The 18229-nt window shown below is 36.8% G+C and overlaps 1 protein-coding gene across 2 annotated transcripts in view; it reads right to left on the bottom strand.

The window, feature by feature from the left end:
* Nucleotides 1-3075: 3075 nt before the first annotated feature.
* ENPP1 (ectonucleotide pyrophosphatase/phosphodiesterase 1) overlaps nt 3076-18229 on the bottom strand; it is a 64412-nt gene continuing 49258 nt past the window's right edge. For both annotated transcript variants that reach the window (XM_079939948.1, XM_079939949.1), the window contains 8 exons: nt 16658-16827; nt 15767-15818; nt 14246-14400; nt 12574-12703; nt 11421-11501; nt 10450-10582; nt 8687-8849; nt 3076-7098 (listed from right to left, as the gene is read on the bottom strand). In XM_079939948.1, the coding sequence (XP_079796074.1) occupies nt 6928-7098; nt 8687-8849; nt 10450-10582; nt 11421-11501; nt 12574-12703; nt 14246-14400; nt 15767-15818; nt 16658-16827 (1055 nt within the window). In that variant the 3' untranslated portion in view covers nt 3076-6927. The remainder of the gene's footprint in view (nt 7099-8686; nt 8850-10449; nt 10583-11420; nt 11502-12573; nt 12704-14245; nt 14401-15766; nt 15819-16657; nt 16828-18229) is intronic.

The raw sequence follows: 18229 nt of genomic DNA, 5'->3' as shown, positions 1-18229 counted from the left end.
ACCTTTGCCATTGAATGTTTATGACAGCAGCTTGTTACTGGAGAAACGCTGTGTGCTTTACGGAGAGGTTTTCGTTTGACATGTCAAAACTCTGAAGAGTTCCTTGTTTTGTTTTTCAGTTCACCAGACATCATACTTTCCACAGGATGTAGTCAATGAAACAACTGTGAACGACCCTTGAAAGGCATTCTTGATCTTTTATTATTTTTTTTTAAAATCTGCATTGTGCACTAGAAACGTATCTATAGGTGAACTCTTTTTAAAAAATATCCCATTGAAAATTCCATCTGGTGCTTAAAAACTAGGGATGCAAAGAATAATTAATTTCAGTGTGATTGTCCTCCAGCTGCATTTCTGTAACCTGTGATTCCTTGGCTATCGTAAACGGATATTTTGCTAGGATCATCTCATTGGTTTTTATTTACCTGGGCATTTTTTAAATTGAGCAACTACTATGTGCCACGCATTGTGCTAGAAACAGAGGATACAAAGATTATTTCTGTTCTCAGTGACAGATGACTTTGCAGACAAGACAATAAATACATGAAAGGAATATATCAATTTAAGAAACATGCTAAATACCAAATGAGAGTTATGTGAAATAAAATTCGTATTTATGGCAAGACAGGAAAAATTTAAACATAAAAATTCTTTTCTGCCTTTTGTCCTCCCCTCTCCCCGCACTGTGCATTGTGTATCAGCATTATGCATTTACCAAACCTTCCCCTTCAGCAGGAATACCTGCTCAACCATAAACAGCAACATTCTCCTAGCATCAACAAGACAAGTCCTTAGAAGATAACACTCCTTCTTAATCTTGTAAAGGATCACATGACCCACCATCATGGCACTTAAATCTGGATTATGTAAACTGTCAATAATACATCATTTAATGTACAGCCATCTGTCTCAAAAAACTTATATAAACTGTGTCTTGACTTTTAACAGGCAGAAGAGCTCTCATAGCTTTCTGAGATGCTCTTCCCGGGTTATAATCCTCAAATTTGGCTCCAATAAAATGTTCCAATTCTTTCTTAGATTGACTGATTAATTTTCTTTGACGGTTACAACCACTGGGAGGAAAGAAATCTCACAGTATAGAGTTGCACTCCTGGCGAAAGAGCACATTCAACATCACTCAACATATATCTCATCAAAGTTATAGCTTTTGGAGATAAGCTCAAAGGATACAGTCTTAGCAAATTTAACAGAAGATCACAGGCTGGGAAAAGTATAGATGATGCAGCTTCTTGGGACTTCTCATTTTCCTTGTATGGTTTGTGGTAATGTGTTCTCTTTAGGAGACAATCCTGCCAGGTCCCTCCCTGGAAGCCCCAGGTAGAAGCCAACAATCCTCTTATACCTATAACCACATCACCTTAAAATCATTTTATTTCCTTTTATGGTTGCAGGTTGCCTTTAGCAAGCCATGTATTTAGACCTAGCATGGGGTGGGGGGGGCGGGGCGGTGGGGGAAGAGAGGGGTTGGGGACAATCTCTTAGTAGGTCTCAATGCCGTCTAGCAACACTGTGCCCAGGTTATGGAACATGCGAAGTTGGGTGCAACTACCTAAGAATGTCTAGCCTTGAGGGCATGTGCTATTTATAATCTCCAAAGTCTAGGAGGGTATGATCCCATGATCGATCCCTTAGTGGGATAGAGACGAGGTTTCAAAAGGACATGTGCATTGGGCTAGAACTTAAGAGGTTGATAAGTAAGTACCAGGGGTGCAGGCATCCCATCTGTCCTATTCCCCAATTTATCTCTAATGCCTAATTCCTTGACACGGAGTAAGCACAGCTTTGAAATTTATTGTCAATCTTGATCTAATTGAATCTAATCTAGTTGCAGTGTCTTAAAGTGTGCTATTAAGTTAAAAAGTGGCGTTATCTTAAAAACAAACAAGTCCACAAATAAAAGCCCCATAGATCTACCAGCCTGTTTCTGTTTTGACCTTAATAAAAGTGAGTAACTCTTCAAAAGAGTGAAATTGTGTCAAGGTATAGAATAGTTTATGATTGAGAATTTTGAGATTTTTTAAATTGTGAAAATTTGAGCAATGAGATCTACTCATTGGACTGAGAAAATTTTGTTCTCATTTATTTAAAATTGTTTCAAGTTTTTATTAGCTTATCAACATTCAGTTCTGAGACCTGTTTTGCTTCCTTTATTTAAACCCAGCGCAATGCCATCTAAGTGTAGGCATAAATGATTTTTGATAGTGAAAAATACCTGGACATCATGGGACAAAATTATCAAGAGATGTAAAAATCTCATTTCCTGGATGTTTATTGAATTGTTTTGTATCTCTATTCTGTGAAAGCCAAAGTCGATTCTGAGTTCTGAATTTCTGATATATAATGAAATTGGATATGAGTTTTTAAAGTAATGTGTTAGATATCTTTATTAAAATCCTCAAATAGTCCCTTGAATTGAGGATTTGAGTGAAAGTATGAAGTTAAATTTAAAACAACCACGTTGGGGTAGGATTACATTGCTTCCTTCTGCCATCCCATGGGTATAATACCTATTCCAGAGATTCTTTCATTTCTAGTACACTAAAACGTATTTCATACCTCTACGGTTTCTGGTACAGATATGATTTCTAGCAAATATCTTTTCTTTCACTCATTATTTATCTATCACAGAAAGGATAAATGCAAAAATTTTATGTTGAAAAAAAATCTATGGAAGTTACAAGTTGGAGACTTTCCTCCTGGTTTCAGACCATTTGAAATACTGGAAAGATATTTATATATGCCTGTCACTCGCTGTTACCTAGAAGTATGACTAAATGTAATTAAAATAACACAAACAAGGATATAGGTCACAAATCAGAAACGGTTAACTCTGTGAACCTGAAATGAACTTCAGATCTTTTTTCCTCCTCCTGACAACACAGCTGGAGTTATTTGTCTACAACCCTTGTACTGAGCACCAATCCCTGGAGAAACACCACCACCCGCCCTTCCTGACCCCACCCTCCAAACACACACCCACGCAGGAAAGCAGCCAAGATTCTGTATATACAACTTTTATTTGTAAATTCACATTTCTTAGCTTAGAAACACTTATTCTATAGAAGTTTTTGGTTTTTGGTTTTTGGGTTTTGTTTTTTTTTCCCTACCTTACAATATTTAGACTGGCCAAAAAATCAGGGAAAATGCCCTTGGACTACAGCCATGATAAAATTTAACTTGGTGCTTATGAAAGCACCCACACACCAAATTCCTGTGACAGGCTTCAGCGTGAAGTATAATCACATTCAGTTTCGAAGTTCAAACAACAGTTTCAATTACAGATAAACACGTACCCACAGATCCGGGCTGGACAGTTATTGCAGCTAGTGGCAGAAAATAGTCAAGGGGGCGGGGGGTGGCCGTAGCCTATCCTGGAGGACTCAGTGGTTCAGCTCTATCCCGGTGGGTCTTATCTCCTTAAACAGGACCAACCAGGCCAACTGGCCTAACCATGCTCTGCATACATCTTTACCCTGCTAGAACGTGAACATTCGCCTTCTTCCCCCTAAGGTTTGCCCTCTTTTCTCTGATTCTTGGAAATATCTTTAGGTTTCACCTGATTTTTTGCTCTGCCGTGAATAAACTAACCAGCTAGAAAATTATGCATGAGAGTTACTTACCTCATTTAAGAAGTACTGACTGGAGGCATGGCAGCAAAATTAGGGATAAATAAAGGTTTTGCTGTGCATTTGAAAAGGAAAGAATAGCCTTTATTGAAAAAAGTAGGATACATACATTTCCATATATGATCATGTGAATTTACCATTCAAACTGGGGACTAGTCACATGTCTTAAGTAGATGAAAGAGTGCAAGAAAGGGTCTCTTTCAAGACAAGAGGAAAAAAAAGCATATTGTATAAGAGCAACCGAAAGCTAAGCAGGAACAGATGTGGATGCCTTTTCCTTTAAAGAATCAGCACAGAATTTATAGTCTGACATTTCCTTTAAGAACGGGAGATTAACAAAGTAAGAAAAATGAAATAGTTGTATATTGTAAGTTGGTCACAGTAACACTTCTAGAAAGTATCGGAAGTAGCAGTCAAGGGAAAAATGCCCCAAATGTATCCACCCAAGGGAGGCTAGAATGCCGTTTTTTCACCTATTCACCTGCAGAGCTCCAATGCGTCCTTCAAGTCCTAGCCCAATCATTACCGCCTCTGGGAAGCCACTGCTGATACTGGCAAGCAGCACCCAGTGCCTGCTCTGTACTCCCTGGCACCCTGCCCATGGCTCCATCGTAACATTTACCATCTTTTAGGGATCACTTACACTTCTGCTACCTCCTCTCTCTCACCAAGACTGGAAGGATCGTAACTCGCTTTTCTCTGTATTCCTGCTGTCTGGCAAAGGAGAAAGGCATCTATCCATTTGATTAAGATCTGCTAAGATGCTCTATGTAGAGGTAACTGTGTCTGCATGTGTTTTGAAAAATATATAAAAATCAATGAGACACTTCTATAAAGAAGTAGATATCCTTCTGCTAAGTGCAGATAAAAATCTTCGTTATTATATATAAAACAAACATAGGAAGATTCTGAAAGGTGGAGAGGAGAAGGCAGACAGGCTAGGGATCTCGGGACCCAAGGAACAACACTGTAATGAGTTCTGCTGGGTTTTCTTTTAGTTCATATATGCCAGACTTGTTGCTGAAGAAGTCGGCAACCTGGAAATGTCAATGAGTACAGACAAAAAGAAGTCCCAAGAAAGGCTTGCTATCTCACCAGCCAAAGGACCAGAAGAGGAGTGGCCTAGCAAGGGAGAAAACAGTAACTGCTCCACTCCAACTACACACCACATAAAAGACCATGATCCCACCCATGCCAGCAAAGACAGTGGTTTGCCAGGTTGTGAAAAGGTGCCCCAAGTCCTCTGCCAGGATAGCATCAGACAAGACTGAGTAGGAAACTGGCAATTTCATTCCAACTTAGTGACAATAAAGTCTTCCCTGCCACCCCTGTCCACAACATCAGTGGAGACCACATGGGGGCAGTAACAAGGTGCCCTGCACATCTCAGCCAGGGAAGCATCAATGGAGACCCAGTGGGAAGCTGAATTCTCACCCTGCCTAGTAACAAGGGTCCCCTCTTACCCCATGTCAATAGAGGCTGAGTAAGGAACCTGGCAATAATGAAACAGTGCCCCCAATTCCCCTGCTAGGGTGATGACAGAGAAAGTCAGCTAAAACAGAAGGTTTAAATAAGATCCCTAGTTTCATACATAATCCCTAAAATATCCAGGTTTCAGCTGAAAATCATTCACTACAACAAGAACCAGAAAAATCTTTTTGAATGAAAAAAGACAATAGATGCGAACACAAAGATGACACACGTAGAAATTATCTGACAAGGATTTTACAACAGCCATCATAAAAATCTTCAGGAAGCAATTATGAACATGTTTGAAACAAATGCAAAAATGGAAAGTCTCAGCAAAGAGATAAAATTTCTCAGCAAAGAAATAAAAGCTACAAAGAAGAATCAAACGGAAATTTTAGAAATAAAAAAACACAATAGCTGAAATATAAAAATCAGTGGGTGGGCTCAACAGCAGAATGGATTAGACAGAGGAAAGAATCCGTGAACTTGTAGATAGAAAAATAGAAATTACCCAATCTGAACAACAAAGAAAAAAACAGACTGGGGAAAAAAAATGTACAGAACCTCAGGGATCTGTGGGACTAAAACAAAACCAATGAGACTTTCTAAATTAGTAAATAATTTTCAGATGCAAATTGTATTATCTAAATTAGGTCTTTGTGGCCCCTATGCTTTTGAAGAACAAGTATCATATGAAGGGCAAACACAGATCTTTGTTGAATTAATATAGCACTTATATCAGACCCAAGTAGCCTAAAAGTGAATGTAGCTTTTGAAAGTCCACAGGTTGGTACTAAAGGGTATAGTCTACGAAGCAGAGAAATCAAGTTCATTTATCATGACTACCGAGAAGATATAAAATGATGGTAACACATTCTCTTCAAATCAATGGAACTTCAAACTGAACAGCTCAGAACAGTATAGCTCTGCTGCTGGTAGCATCGTTTTTTGTGCACAGAGGAAAACATTCCTACTATCTGGATGAAAAATGCCACCTTGCATGAGTTGACAAGCTCTGTGAAGCTTCACTAAGACAAGACACACTTTTTTAACAGTCTAAAACCACCATTTGGGGAGTTATTTTCAACCTATGTTAAATACCAGTGAGAAGGATGGGAATATTTTTCTTCTTTGGTACACATGTTGAGTAAAATTTTATAAAAAAGATGTACTCAATACAGGTCTTCCCTCAAAGTTTAACTTGAAAGAATCATTAAATCTGAAGAAGCCCAGTCACAGTTAAAAAACAACACAGGATTACATACTGTGGCTTTTGAGGGGCTGTACAGAAAAGATAGAAATAGGGCCTCAAATATTGTTGCTTCCATTAACTTTTATGATTAAAATTAAAATAAACTCCAAGTTAAAAAGAATCCAGAATCACTTTTCAATTCTTATGAAGAAACGAATGAAACATGGCCTATTCCAATCCTACTCATTAGTGTAGTGTTTGCCAGCAACATAGAAGTTTATTAATGATAGTAAGATTCAAACATCTGGTGTCCAGAGAATGTTCACAGCTACTTCTGCCCTTAAGAGAAGTAGAAGAGCAGTTTTAGGTATGGTCTGTCTTTATTCCCAAATCTGAACAATTCTTACACATTCAGACACGTGCGTGACTCAATAGGAACACTTTCCTACTGTTATGCGGAGGCCACAAGTTTCCCTGAGATGGTTGTGTATCACAAGAGGATTCCCAGTTCTAACTCTGGTCAACAGTCTCCAAACAATGCAATAGTGTAAATAGAGGATGTATAAAATAGAAGGTTCTTTCAAAAAGATTTATGGCGTGGTTCCGGAATAAAAAACATCAGCCTTCTTGGTTAAAGGTTGGCAAATGTGTTTTCAACTTTAAAATGTCTGAAATTGGCTCTTTTCTTTCTTGATAGAAGCTGAGTCCAGTGATGTGTTCAACATCTGTGATTCGAGCTCTGTGTCGCCTCAACAACTCTTCAACCCATGAGGATTCATGCTTCCCATGCTATGAGCGTGGGAAAGGAAGAAAAGTCACTGGAGAGCAGTCAATTAACCTTCCCTATGAACTTTCCATCTCCCCCATTTTAATCAGCCGTGACACCTTGGCTTTTAAATGGCATATACCACGAGAGTTGTTAGGCATAATCCCTGCTCTTGAGTAGCTCGCTATCTAATATGTACCATGCATGCTTGTTTAATAGATGTATCAAATCTGGGAAAAGTATATGTGGAACAGATGTTCCTCTATTACTTTGGTGCAAGAAACGTCAACAGTACGGGGTTAAAAAATGTTAGAAAACAGAAGCAACATGCCATGTAGAAAGAATATGGAAATTACCATAAAGAAACTTGGATTCAAGTCCTGTTTCTACCATTATCCTACCAGGTAAACTGAGGCAAGTTATTTAACATCTGAATCCTAATTCTCTTACCTGCACCCTCCTTACTGGGTTACTCTGAAGATCAAATGTAATGATGTGTGCAAATGCACTGTACAAACGCTAGTTCTTATCCGACTCAGTTATCTATGTGGTTGTGATGAAGAAAGGATTAGGGGAAGTGGTAAAACGCACTTTCATTTCTGGTGAGGTGGTGAAGTTTTAGCTAATACGAGATCGAAGAAGAATTAAAGCCTTAGGCTCTGGCACCTGGAAGCAGAGATGGTAGCTAAGGCAGGTAACAGGGATGGAAATCATACATCCATGTGTTGGTATACATTTTTCTGAAAATGGCTACTGGAGAAAGTCAGATGAAGAATATATCCACTGGTTGGTGTGCTATGATTATACTTTAAAGGCATACTTCAATAAAGGTTCATGTACCCTTAAGATAGTTAGTTGGAAATGGCAAATATAGACGTTTCACATAAAGAGGAACAGACCAATAATTTCCACTTTCCCATTAGCCTCCAATCATCCACTACCCAAAACTGCTGCTCCACTCGGTCTCCTCCTCTGCAGCAGTCCTCACTCTCTGACTCAACAGACTACTTGGCCAGTAGATATCTGCCATCTGTTCCAATATTTACAGGAATAAATAAAAAGTACACACAAGGGATCTGTTCTCTCAGGCCAATATCCAGCTAATCCTTAGTCACCATTTCTGTAAGTATGTGTGATACACCTTCAAATAATCCTCCTTCTGGATCACGTTCAATATTTAGTGTCTTCTAATTACACTGCCGTTATAGAATTTGTTAAACGCTTGTATTTAAGATATCGGTACCATAGCTTTTGGAATGTACAGATGGAAAAGAAACGCAGTGACTAATTCATGGCACTTAACATCACTGTGGTCAGTGAAATGTAAGCATAAGTCTATTGCTGCCTTTTTTTGCAGGGAAGGGCCCAGAATTCATACATGGATTTAATGGCTAAGCCATACGAAGTCACTAAGTTTTGACATTTTGATCTTACTGTTAGTGCTTTTAAGAGACAAGAATGATCTTCTCTGAAGATATGTCATCTTAGAGGGTCAAATTTAAAACCACCCTATAATTTCGAAGTACATGTATGTACCAGTTATGTTAGATATGACACACACAAACATATTTATGTATCAATGTTTAAGGTAAATTGAAAAAGGTTACTTACAGCACAGCTCTCACTGTTATCGGTCCTGTGAGGCAAAATGAAAGCCAAGGTATCTAGATTTTCACACTGTGATGGAGTCTGAGATGTATCTTTACAACTTGTGAGCACAATGAAGAAGTGAGTTGGAATCAGAATTTCTTGATTACGGATGATTCTGCTGTTTCTGTAAAATATGGTGATATTCACTTTAAGAAAGAAATAACTATCTTCCTCTTATTGAATATTTCACTCAAGTATATTGTTAATATAATACATCCCAAAATAAAATTCAGTCAAATAATTAAACATACTGTAAGAAGCTAGTTATCATAATACCTCAACATTTTCTGCCAGATAGAGAAAGAATAAGAATTAGAAGACCGCTAAACACAATCCAAATAATGTGATTTCTATAGAAATTTATTAAACTTTGGATTTTTGGGGGGGTAATTCTACATTAACAAACTGAAATTGAGACACTAAAGAGAAAAATATCAATTTTGAATATGTACAACCAAGACTCTAAAGCATTACTGATAGTCTTTTATATTCTAGGCAGTTATGAACAGAGAGTGAAAGAGAACTGGTCTGGGACTTTTTTATTCTAGATCCTTCAGAGAACCTATGAATTCTCCTATGTTTTACCTGGATCTTCTTTCCTATCCCATAACTTTTTTTTTTTTAAATTGAAGCATATTCTCAAAGGTGTCCCAAGTGACACTTTTACCTCATCTTAATTCTGCCATTTCCTTTGGTCTCAAAACTAGACTTGTTTGAAATTTTAAAAAAAGACAACCTAGATTTGTTTGGGTGGTATTTTAGCATCTTTCAAAATTTAAGGTAGTGGTATCATTGTTTTTAAACATAATCGTATGTGGAACCATGATACATAAAATAGATGGAAACAGCGCGCTGGTTGAAGCTGTGAATGGGAAAGGTATAAGTTCTCTTCTTTACCCGTTCTACTGCTGTCATCTCTGAGGCATTTACGTGGGACCCTTATGCCTCAAGGGATATAGTAAAAACAACAACAAGAAAAATGTAATTTTACAAACTAAAGTGGTCACAGGTGTATGTGTGTAACAGTAATCCCTAAATCTGCCTGAGAGAGTGGTTCTCAGAAAGGGGCTGAATCTCAGTGGATGTTTCACTCTCTTTTTCTTACAGTCTGAATAGCAACAAAATTGCTCCCAAAAATATTGTTAATTATTGTTTTAATAAAGATTAACTAGTCTCTAAAATGTTCTTCCCCTCTCCTTTATAAAAACAGCACCACTGATGGCTTCTCAAGAAGGTCACTGTATCATTCCCCTCCCGGCAGAGTTGGGTAAAAGCTGTGACATTAGACCAGGGGCAACCCTGGGGCACTACCGCTTTATAAGCCTTCTGCTTCCTTGACTCGGGGTGCCTCCAGCCACACTATATCATTCTTCATCTTCTAATTGGCAGTTTGCAAGTTGAGACAGTATCTTAACAACAGCCACACAGAGAGATTTTCAACACTGATGTTATCTTCTTAACAAAGGCAGAGTTCAGTATTTAATAGGAACTACAGAATTATTCATCTGAGCTGAGTGGGCGATAAACACTACTTTCATCTAAAAAATACTTAACACTGAGCAAAACATCAAAATTAATCAGATATTTCAAGGGGCTTCCAGCGTAATCAGGAATGTCATGTACATAAATATGAACAGTATCAGATAGAAAAGGTTCTGCTGACTCAGCTGGATGGTAATCTCACTTGAGAGCTGTTTTTAAGAGGAAATGAAATACGTTCTTACTGTTTCAGAGTCTCCAGGGAATCATAATGTCCGTCATAATCAAAATCAAAGACGGGACCACTGACAACATTGAGACCATTTCTTTCTTCAGCATACCTTTGCAGTAGGGTGCCATGAAAGTAGTGCCATGTAACTGAAACAAGGAGGAGGACAGTATAGTTTCAAAAGAACAAGGCGCCATGTTGTCATGTGAAATAAATCAACACCATGATTCCAAATTAGCGTCTGTCATAATTAGGGATAAAGTCAAGTTTGGCCAAAAATACATTGTTCAGCTTTGGCCCTTGGAAGGACTAACCAGCAAATGCTGAATTCAACTCTATTTCAGCCATCCTTAAACATGTGCATTATCATGAAGCTGTGATCACACATCATCATTAAGCATAAAAAAAAAATCATGAACACAAACAAGGCAGGTTATTCAAATTTATTGTTAATATCTGAATTTTTCTGAAATATTCAAAAGCATTCTAGATGTAAATTAGAGTAAAAATTTCCTCATATGCTCTATATTTTGAAATTCTATATGTCACAAAGTATAAATGTGTACTTATTCTTATAAGAGTCAAGTATTGCAATAATTAATAATGATGTAAAATCTATTCCTTTTAAAATAAAAAACAACTATCAAGAACTTCCAAATAGTTAAATAGTACAATAGACTGAAATTTAATATATGTTAGTAGACCGTATTAGCTACATAACTTAGGAAGAACATTACACACTTTTTCCACCAGAAATGCTTGTAAACACTTAAGTACAAAGCATAATAATAACTATAGGAATATATCATAATTCTAATACTTGTAGAATTTTTTATGTACTGGTATTCTCAAAGTTAAACAAACCTATAAGAACATATCTGATGTTTAGTCATTTAATTTACAGCATCAGTCTTATTACATATAAATCATACCTATAATTTAGGGAAATTCATTGAAATTATGAGATATAAGATTAAAATTTTTTACCTTGAAAGCTCTGGTACATGGGCACTGTATTAGTAGTAAGCAATGCTTCAGAATATACTTGACTTGAACCTTTATTTAATTCTACAAAGAAAATAACAAGGTCAACTATTTCATTCTTCACAAATAACACCAGGAATTATACTTTCTCATGGGAGGCATTTAAAAACATCAGCTGAGTATCATCTTAAACTTGTAAAACTTTCCCAGGTACTGGGTCAAGGGGAAATGCAATGTGTTTGGTCAAGTCCCTTAAAAAAAACAAAATATTTGGATCTTTTCTTCTTCAAGATGAATTTATCAATGAAACAGAATCTTTAACATGAAGCTCCCAAATTAAACATATTCAAAATTTACCTCATTTGCCTTATTTCAACTAAAGTATATAGTGTTAACAATCTTCTTTCCTTAAACTCTCTCAGAGTGAAAAGAAAAAAAGAGAATATCTGGCTTCAGAACAACACCTACTAACTAGAAAAAACATCACAGGATGTCTGCCCCAAAATGCCGTACAAGGCTTCTTTGTATGGACTTCTGGCTTAGACCTGTCTATTTTTATAATGCAATAGCCAAGTTCTGACTTCGGAAGCTTGCTCTGGGGACTCGATTGGATATTGAGTGTATTTGAGCACCTGGAGGCTTCTGAGTTTTGCCTTTTTAGGACAGATTCAAATTGTCTTCTCATTCACATACAAGTCTGCCACTTGAAAACACAGAACACTTAACTTCCAAAAAAGCCATTCCCTGGGGGCCTTGTATCAGTGAAAGAACAAGCACACTTAGGCTCTCCCTTTACCTAATTCTTTGACAAGTCACATTCTTCTTTTCAAACAACAAAATGATATCTCCTTCCTAAGAACCCTGATGCAGCCTTCTGACCTGAGTTTTCCCAAATTCTGTCGAAAAGAAATGCGGAAAAGTGAAGAATGTTCTACCTACAGGGCCTGCACTAAATCCATCACCCTCCAAACAAAAGTAAAAAGGTTTCCAAAACTCAAGTTTTAGACACTTGACAATTTTCCCTAATAGTTCTATCTCCCATTCACAGTTTTCACCAATAAATAAACAAGACGTACACTGCCCCATAAGAAAGAAAAGGAAATGCAAGAGAGAGAGAAGATAAGGGAAAGGGAAGGCCAAAGAGGAAGAGACTTACGTGGTGGGGAAAGGAACCCATAACTCAGTTTAGTGTTATTTTTATAAAACGAACATTTATGGACAGGTCTAAGAGGAATTCGGAGATCCTGGTAAAGACAATTGGAAAAGTCTTCTGTAGAGAAACTATCCTGAAGAACAAAATGAAAAGGACCATCAGGGATCAGGCATACGGAAGAAAAAGAGAGAGTTTTATAAATAGTTAAAGGTGAACCACAACATAAAATCATGGAGTTCTGGCTGTCGCTTCATGTCCTTCACCATTTTCCATTTTTCTGCGAGAGTATTCATCTTGCTTCTAACCGAAGTGTAAGAACTCTTTAAAATATTAGGGTATTAATCATATATGTGCAAATATTTTCCTACTATGTTGTGCTAATTTTGTTTATAATGTTTTTGTCTGCTCAGTTTCAAACTTTTGCGTAGTGAATTGCTGATTTTTAGAGATCAGACTCTTTCATATCCAACACAGCCACAACAACAAAAGTAGTGGGGCTTAGGGGGTGGAGAAAAGCCACTGAACAGCAATTCGATATGAAAATCTCAGGAGTAGTGATGACTCTGAATTTTTGCAACTTTCATTATATAAGAAGACTGAAAATTCAGAGTCCAAGAACACCATAATTAAGGTATTAAACAACAATAAATAGGATGGGGACCTACAAAACACTGGGTAAACTGCTATATACTACAAAGTCAAGTAAAATGTGTTTAAAGTGTTTGAAGATGCTCTTTAAAAATTAAAAATCAAATTAAGGTAAAAACATGTTAATATGTGAAATGTCTGTGTGTATTCAATATACCGAAATTACATATATATACGTCTCCCTATCTTTTTATTTAGCAGTCTTAGTGAGTAGTAACAAAAGCTCTGTTTTTAAAATCTAACTGCTACAGTCAACTAAGCTCTCTCAAATCCCCTTTCCATCCCTTAAGGGCATCCTATAGCTTGCCAGACATTTTCAGTTTTTGAAAATCTGGTCAGCCTAGTTTAAAACTTCACTTCCGGATAAGATCTAAATCTCATCTCCTCCCCCCCATTCTCTTTCTCAAGGCCTATTTCCTTCATCATTTATCTTTCTACCACTGCACCCAAGGGATGAGAGTGAGGGGGAATGGTGGTCTTATTCTGGGATATTTTCCCCTACTTCTTTCAAAGCCAAACTCTTCTAGTCTGGGTGGTAGACAGGATCCCTGACCTTTCCCTGGTTTGGTGTGGGTGTCTTCCTATAGGTGGTATACACAGTGAGGTAAGTGAACTTTAATGGCCTTCTCCATCACTGAGGACCCCCTACGATTTGGGCAGCCAAGGGAGATCCTTGTACTTACACAGCTATGTATTTTGAGATAAATTGATTGTAAAACTGAGTTCATTAAATTAGAAATTAGAATCATCAAATATTAAAACTGAGAAAAAACAAAAGCAAGGGAGAAATCTTCACTGCACACCCTCATTTCACAAAAGAAGTTTGCTCTGAGTGTCAAAGTCACGTAGCTAGTTAGCAGCAGAGCTAGAACCAGAATCTAATTTTTCTGACTCTCAGTTCAGTGATCTTCTAATTTGGGAACTGATTACAGAGCCAAGATTGACAGTGAGAAACTATGCTTTCAATGTTTTGCTTAATGATAATACAAAATAACCACACAGAGATAAAGAGGTGACAAATACTTGCATTTCTGTCGACGGTGTAGGCTGTCCAAAGGGGCATCAGGATGTCATGGCTGTAACCACTCACAAACTGGTGCTGGTAAAGCAGACAGACAGTGCTGTTCTTCCAGAGAACTCTGGGTCTTCCATAAGGTAGAGTGCCACGCTTAATGGCCTTCTCTTGGGTCACAGGGGGAAAATGAAACCACCATTCAAATATACTTAGTGTGCCTGATATGATAATACATAATGATACACTGATCTAATTCTTTCCTCTACTTAACCCTATTGAAAAATTATTTGTAACTATAAAATTAAACTAATTACAAAGAGCAGAACTATAAACAATTTACGATAAAAGGAGTTCACTGCAGTTTTTGCCTATGAAGATTCTGAAAGATCAATGTAATACTAAGATATCACAGGACACTACATGAAATTGCTAGGAATTTCAGCAATTAGGACTTAAATTATATTACTAAAATACTTTAACATTGTCTTTATTACTTATTTTCCAGGATACACTACAGAAGGAAAATTTTCTGGATGATGTGTGTACCTGGAAAGCAAAAGTTCAAAACTGAAATGATGAGACTACACTGAATGAAACAACAGTAGTATGTATACCGTTTACTGCCCCTTTTTCCAAGCATCAGATGCTTTTTTAGTTCTTTGTATACATCATTGAGTTTAATTCTTATAGAGCCCTAAGAATTAAGGTTATATGCCCATTTTATAGATGAGAAAACAGCAATTTATAGGGAGTAAATGCTTTTTCAATGGACATACGGTTCCTAAGCTCATATTCAAACCCATATCTGCTCAGTTCCAAGGTGTCACTTTTCACCACAAAACTTTGCCACCATGGGGCCATCAGAGATTTCTCTAATCTGAACATTTACAGAGATTTTATATAGAGAAGTTCTATACGAACAGAACTTCATTCATATAAATGAATGCAGAACTTCATTCATTCTGCATATATGAATGCATAATTCACCTTTTTATTCCAGCAAGAAAAAGCTGTGAGCCAAGTAACTTAAGGGTCAGAGACTGTGTCAAAGTGATACTTAATATCCACATTTCATCAGCTGCCTGCATATTCTTAACTTTCATTCAAAAGTTATGAAGAAATAACTTTAGATAAATAAATCAATTTATACTCCCTTATAATTAACTAAGAATTAGGTAAGATAGAAAGCTAATGGGTATTTTAAATGGAAATCTGAGGATCTATTATTATAATAGTGTATAAACCTATAAATATCTTCAAAATCTCAAAACACTCCACTAAGTTCATAAAGAGTGATTCAGCTTCCACTAATTATATTACATGCTGTTTCCACTGTAAACACGCCTTCTTTCCTTATGACTAATAGTCTAGACTATCAAGCAAAGAAATCTCTCCGGTTCATCAGGTGGTCCTCCATTACCACCTTATTTTGTTGGTTATTCCCAAACAATGACCCAAAACTAATTCTGTGGTTCACATTGTTGAGAAAAAGCTTGCTTCCACATCCCAGGCTCAAGACTAAGCATGCCTTACCTTCTGCCATCGTCAGATTCAACTGTGTCTGAAAATCCACAATTGGCAAAATCTAAAAAATTAATGATACAATTTTTAAGGACTGAGAAACATGCTTTCATTTTGTAATAAATGAATTTTACAGTATTCCACCATATAACAAAGATAAATTTAAAATCATTTTGTGCAAGTGAAAGTTATTTTTTTTGAAGAAGAGATAAAAGAATAGGGATAACAGTTGCAAAAAGACAAAATTGTTAGCATAGCATAACACAAGTCATCGAAAACAAGAATGTACTTGCTGCTTTATAATTCTTATCTCTACTCTAACAGTCTTTATAATTAAACCTAAAATTAAATCTAAAACAAAATGGAAAGCATAAGATGAACTACTCAAATGTCTACTTTTATGGACACTATCAATTTTGTTCATAACTTGTCATATATTTTCATCTCCTTACAACAACTGTATATTATGATAGGAGTAAAAAAGGAAAAGTGTCATAAATCCATTTCATGCCAAAAACTGATATTTTCCCTCTAAATTTAAAATAGGTTGGGATGTATTTTAGAAAAGGAATATTGTGATTGGTTCATAAAAGACCTCACTGCTAGGATATCAGCACGGATTCTGGGATTCAGGACATTTCAGGACTCGGCTAGACCTCTCCCAGCCTGCAGCCAATTCAAGTCTCGACACAGGGGGATAAAAATAGAGGGAGAGTGCAAACACCCGGAGCAGGAAAAATAAATAATAAGAAGGTCGGCACGTGTCACTGGAATTGAAAATAAATATATGTTTACTCCCACTCATAAATTTTAATTTAATCATTATGTATTTCTACAACATATGCTATGCAGAGGGTGTTAAAAAATCATACCCACTGGGCTAAACTTCTTGGGACTACTTACCGAGGGATCACACGAGCAATCAAGGCTCTCCCTGGGGGCTCCTGTGAAGGGGCACTGGACCAAGGAGCGGAATTCTTTGGGATGCTTTGGGGTATAAACAGGATTCTTTAGAAGGTGGTTAAGGCTTCCATGAGTTCCATTATTAGGAGCTGGTGTCAAATTCAGTAAATCTGCATAATTTCAAGAATGGTAAATAAAGATTTACTTAGAAATTTCCAAACGAAATAAATAGTAGACTTGCACTATGAATTTTATCTTTTAAAGCCAAATCTATTTAAGAGTCCTTAACTCTTTACCTAAAATAAAACTATAACTCTCTCTCTCTTAGGTTGTAGAGTATTTATGACCATGCTATTCTCAATGGAAATACTGATACGCATGCTGTACTTCTCTATAAAAATTTCTAAATTTTAGTGTATACAATAAATATAGTTATCTCCTGTTGAATGCTTATTATATGCCGATCAGTATGCTAATATATTTTTCTTACTTAATCCTCAAAACAATTTAATAAGTGATTGTCAATACCTGGTAGATGAGTACAGGCAGACCTCATTTCACTGTACTTCATTTTACTGCACTTCAGAGACACTGCATTTTTTACAAATTGGTTTGTGGCAACCCCACATTGTCAGATGATGGTTAGCATGTTTTAATAATAAAGTACTTTTTAATTAAGGTATGTACATTGTTTCTTTAGACAGAAGCTATTGCACACTTAATAGACTACAGTATAATATAAATGTAACTTTTATATGCACTGGGAAGCCAAAAAAATCACGTGACTTGCTTTATTACAGTATTCACTTTACTGCGGTGGTGTAGAACTGAACCGCGATTTCTCTAAGGTGTGCCTGTAACCAGAGTGCTTAGCTCAAGATTTCAAGCTACTAATGTAGTAGACCTAGGATTCAAAACCAGCTCTGTCCAAGTCTAAGACTCACGCTCTTGAAAATAATGATGGCAAACACTTATACACTAAAGCGCTTATTATATGCCAGGCACTGTTTAAGTGCTTTAGGATATACTAACTCATTTAAGTACACAGGCTCTCACTAAAATAATTATACTTAGAACATATTTAAGGTTTTACAAATGCCCAGTATTGTTATCAGAAAAAGGAAGTAATATTTAAAATGCAATATTCAACCATAAAAGTACTAATTTGGAAGGTACAGAGTCAACTAAGAACATATTCAATATGTCCTCCTCCATTTCTATAACCTTGACATTGCCATCCATTCAACTATTATTGCTACCAGAGGATCCACCTGTTTTGTCTACCTTTCACAACCCCAAACTCTTTTCTCTGGCTTCCACCCTGATCTGGTTCAACTGTCATTTAATGAAGTCCAGGGCCTGGCAAAGTACTGGGCGCTTGGGATGTACAGACCTCCCTACTCTGAGTGCTGTACTTTACCACTGTGCAGTCTAGTGCAAGGAACAGGTCAGTCATCAGATGATTATGTTCTGCACATTTTTTCAATGACTCTAGGTCAGGAAGAAGAAAGGTGGAAATATAAGGGTCTGTCTTGCCGTATCATCACTTCCAGAAGGGTGCCCAACATGTGA

The sequence above is a fragment of the Stenella coeruleoalba genome (assembly GCF_951394435.1).
Source record: "Stenella coeruleoalba genome assembly, chromosome: 12".
Lineage (NCBI taxonomy): Eukaryota > Metazoa > Chordata > Mammalia > Artiodactyla > Delphinidae > Stenella > Stenella coeruleoalba.
Note: the sequence above shows the minus strand (reverse complement) of the source record. Positions and strands in the feature narration are given on the sequence as shown.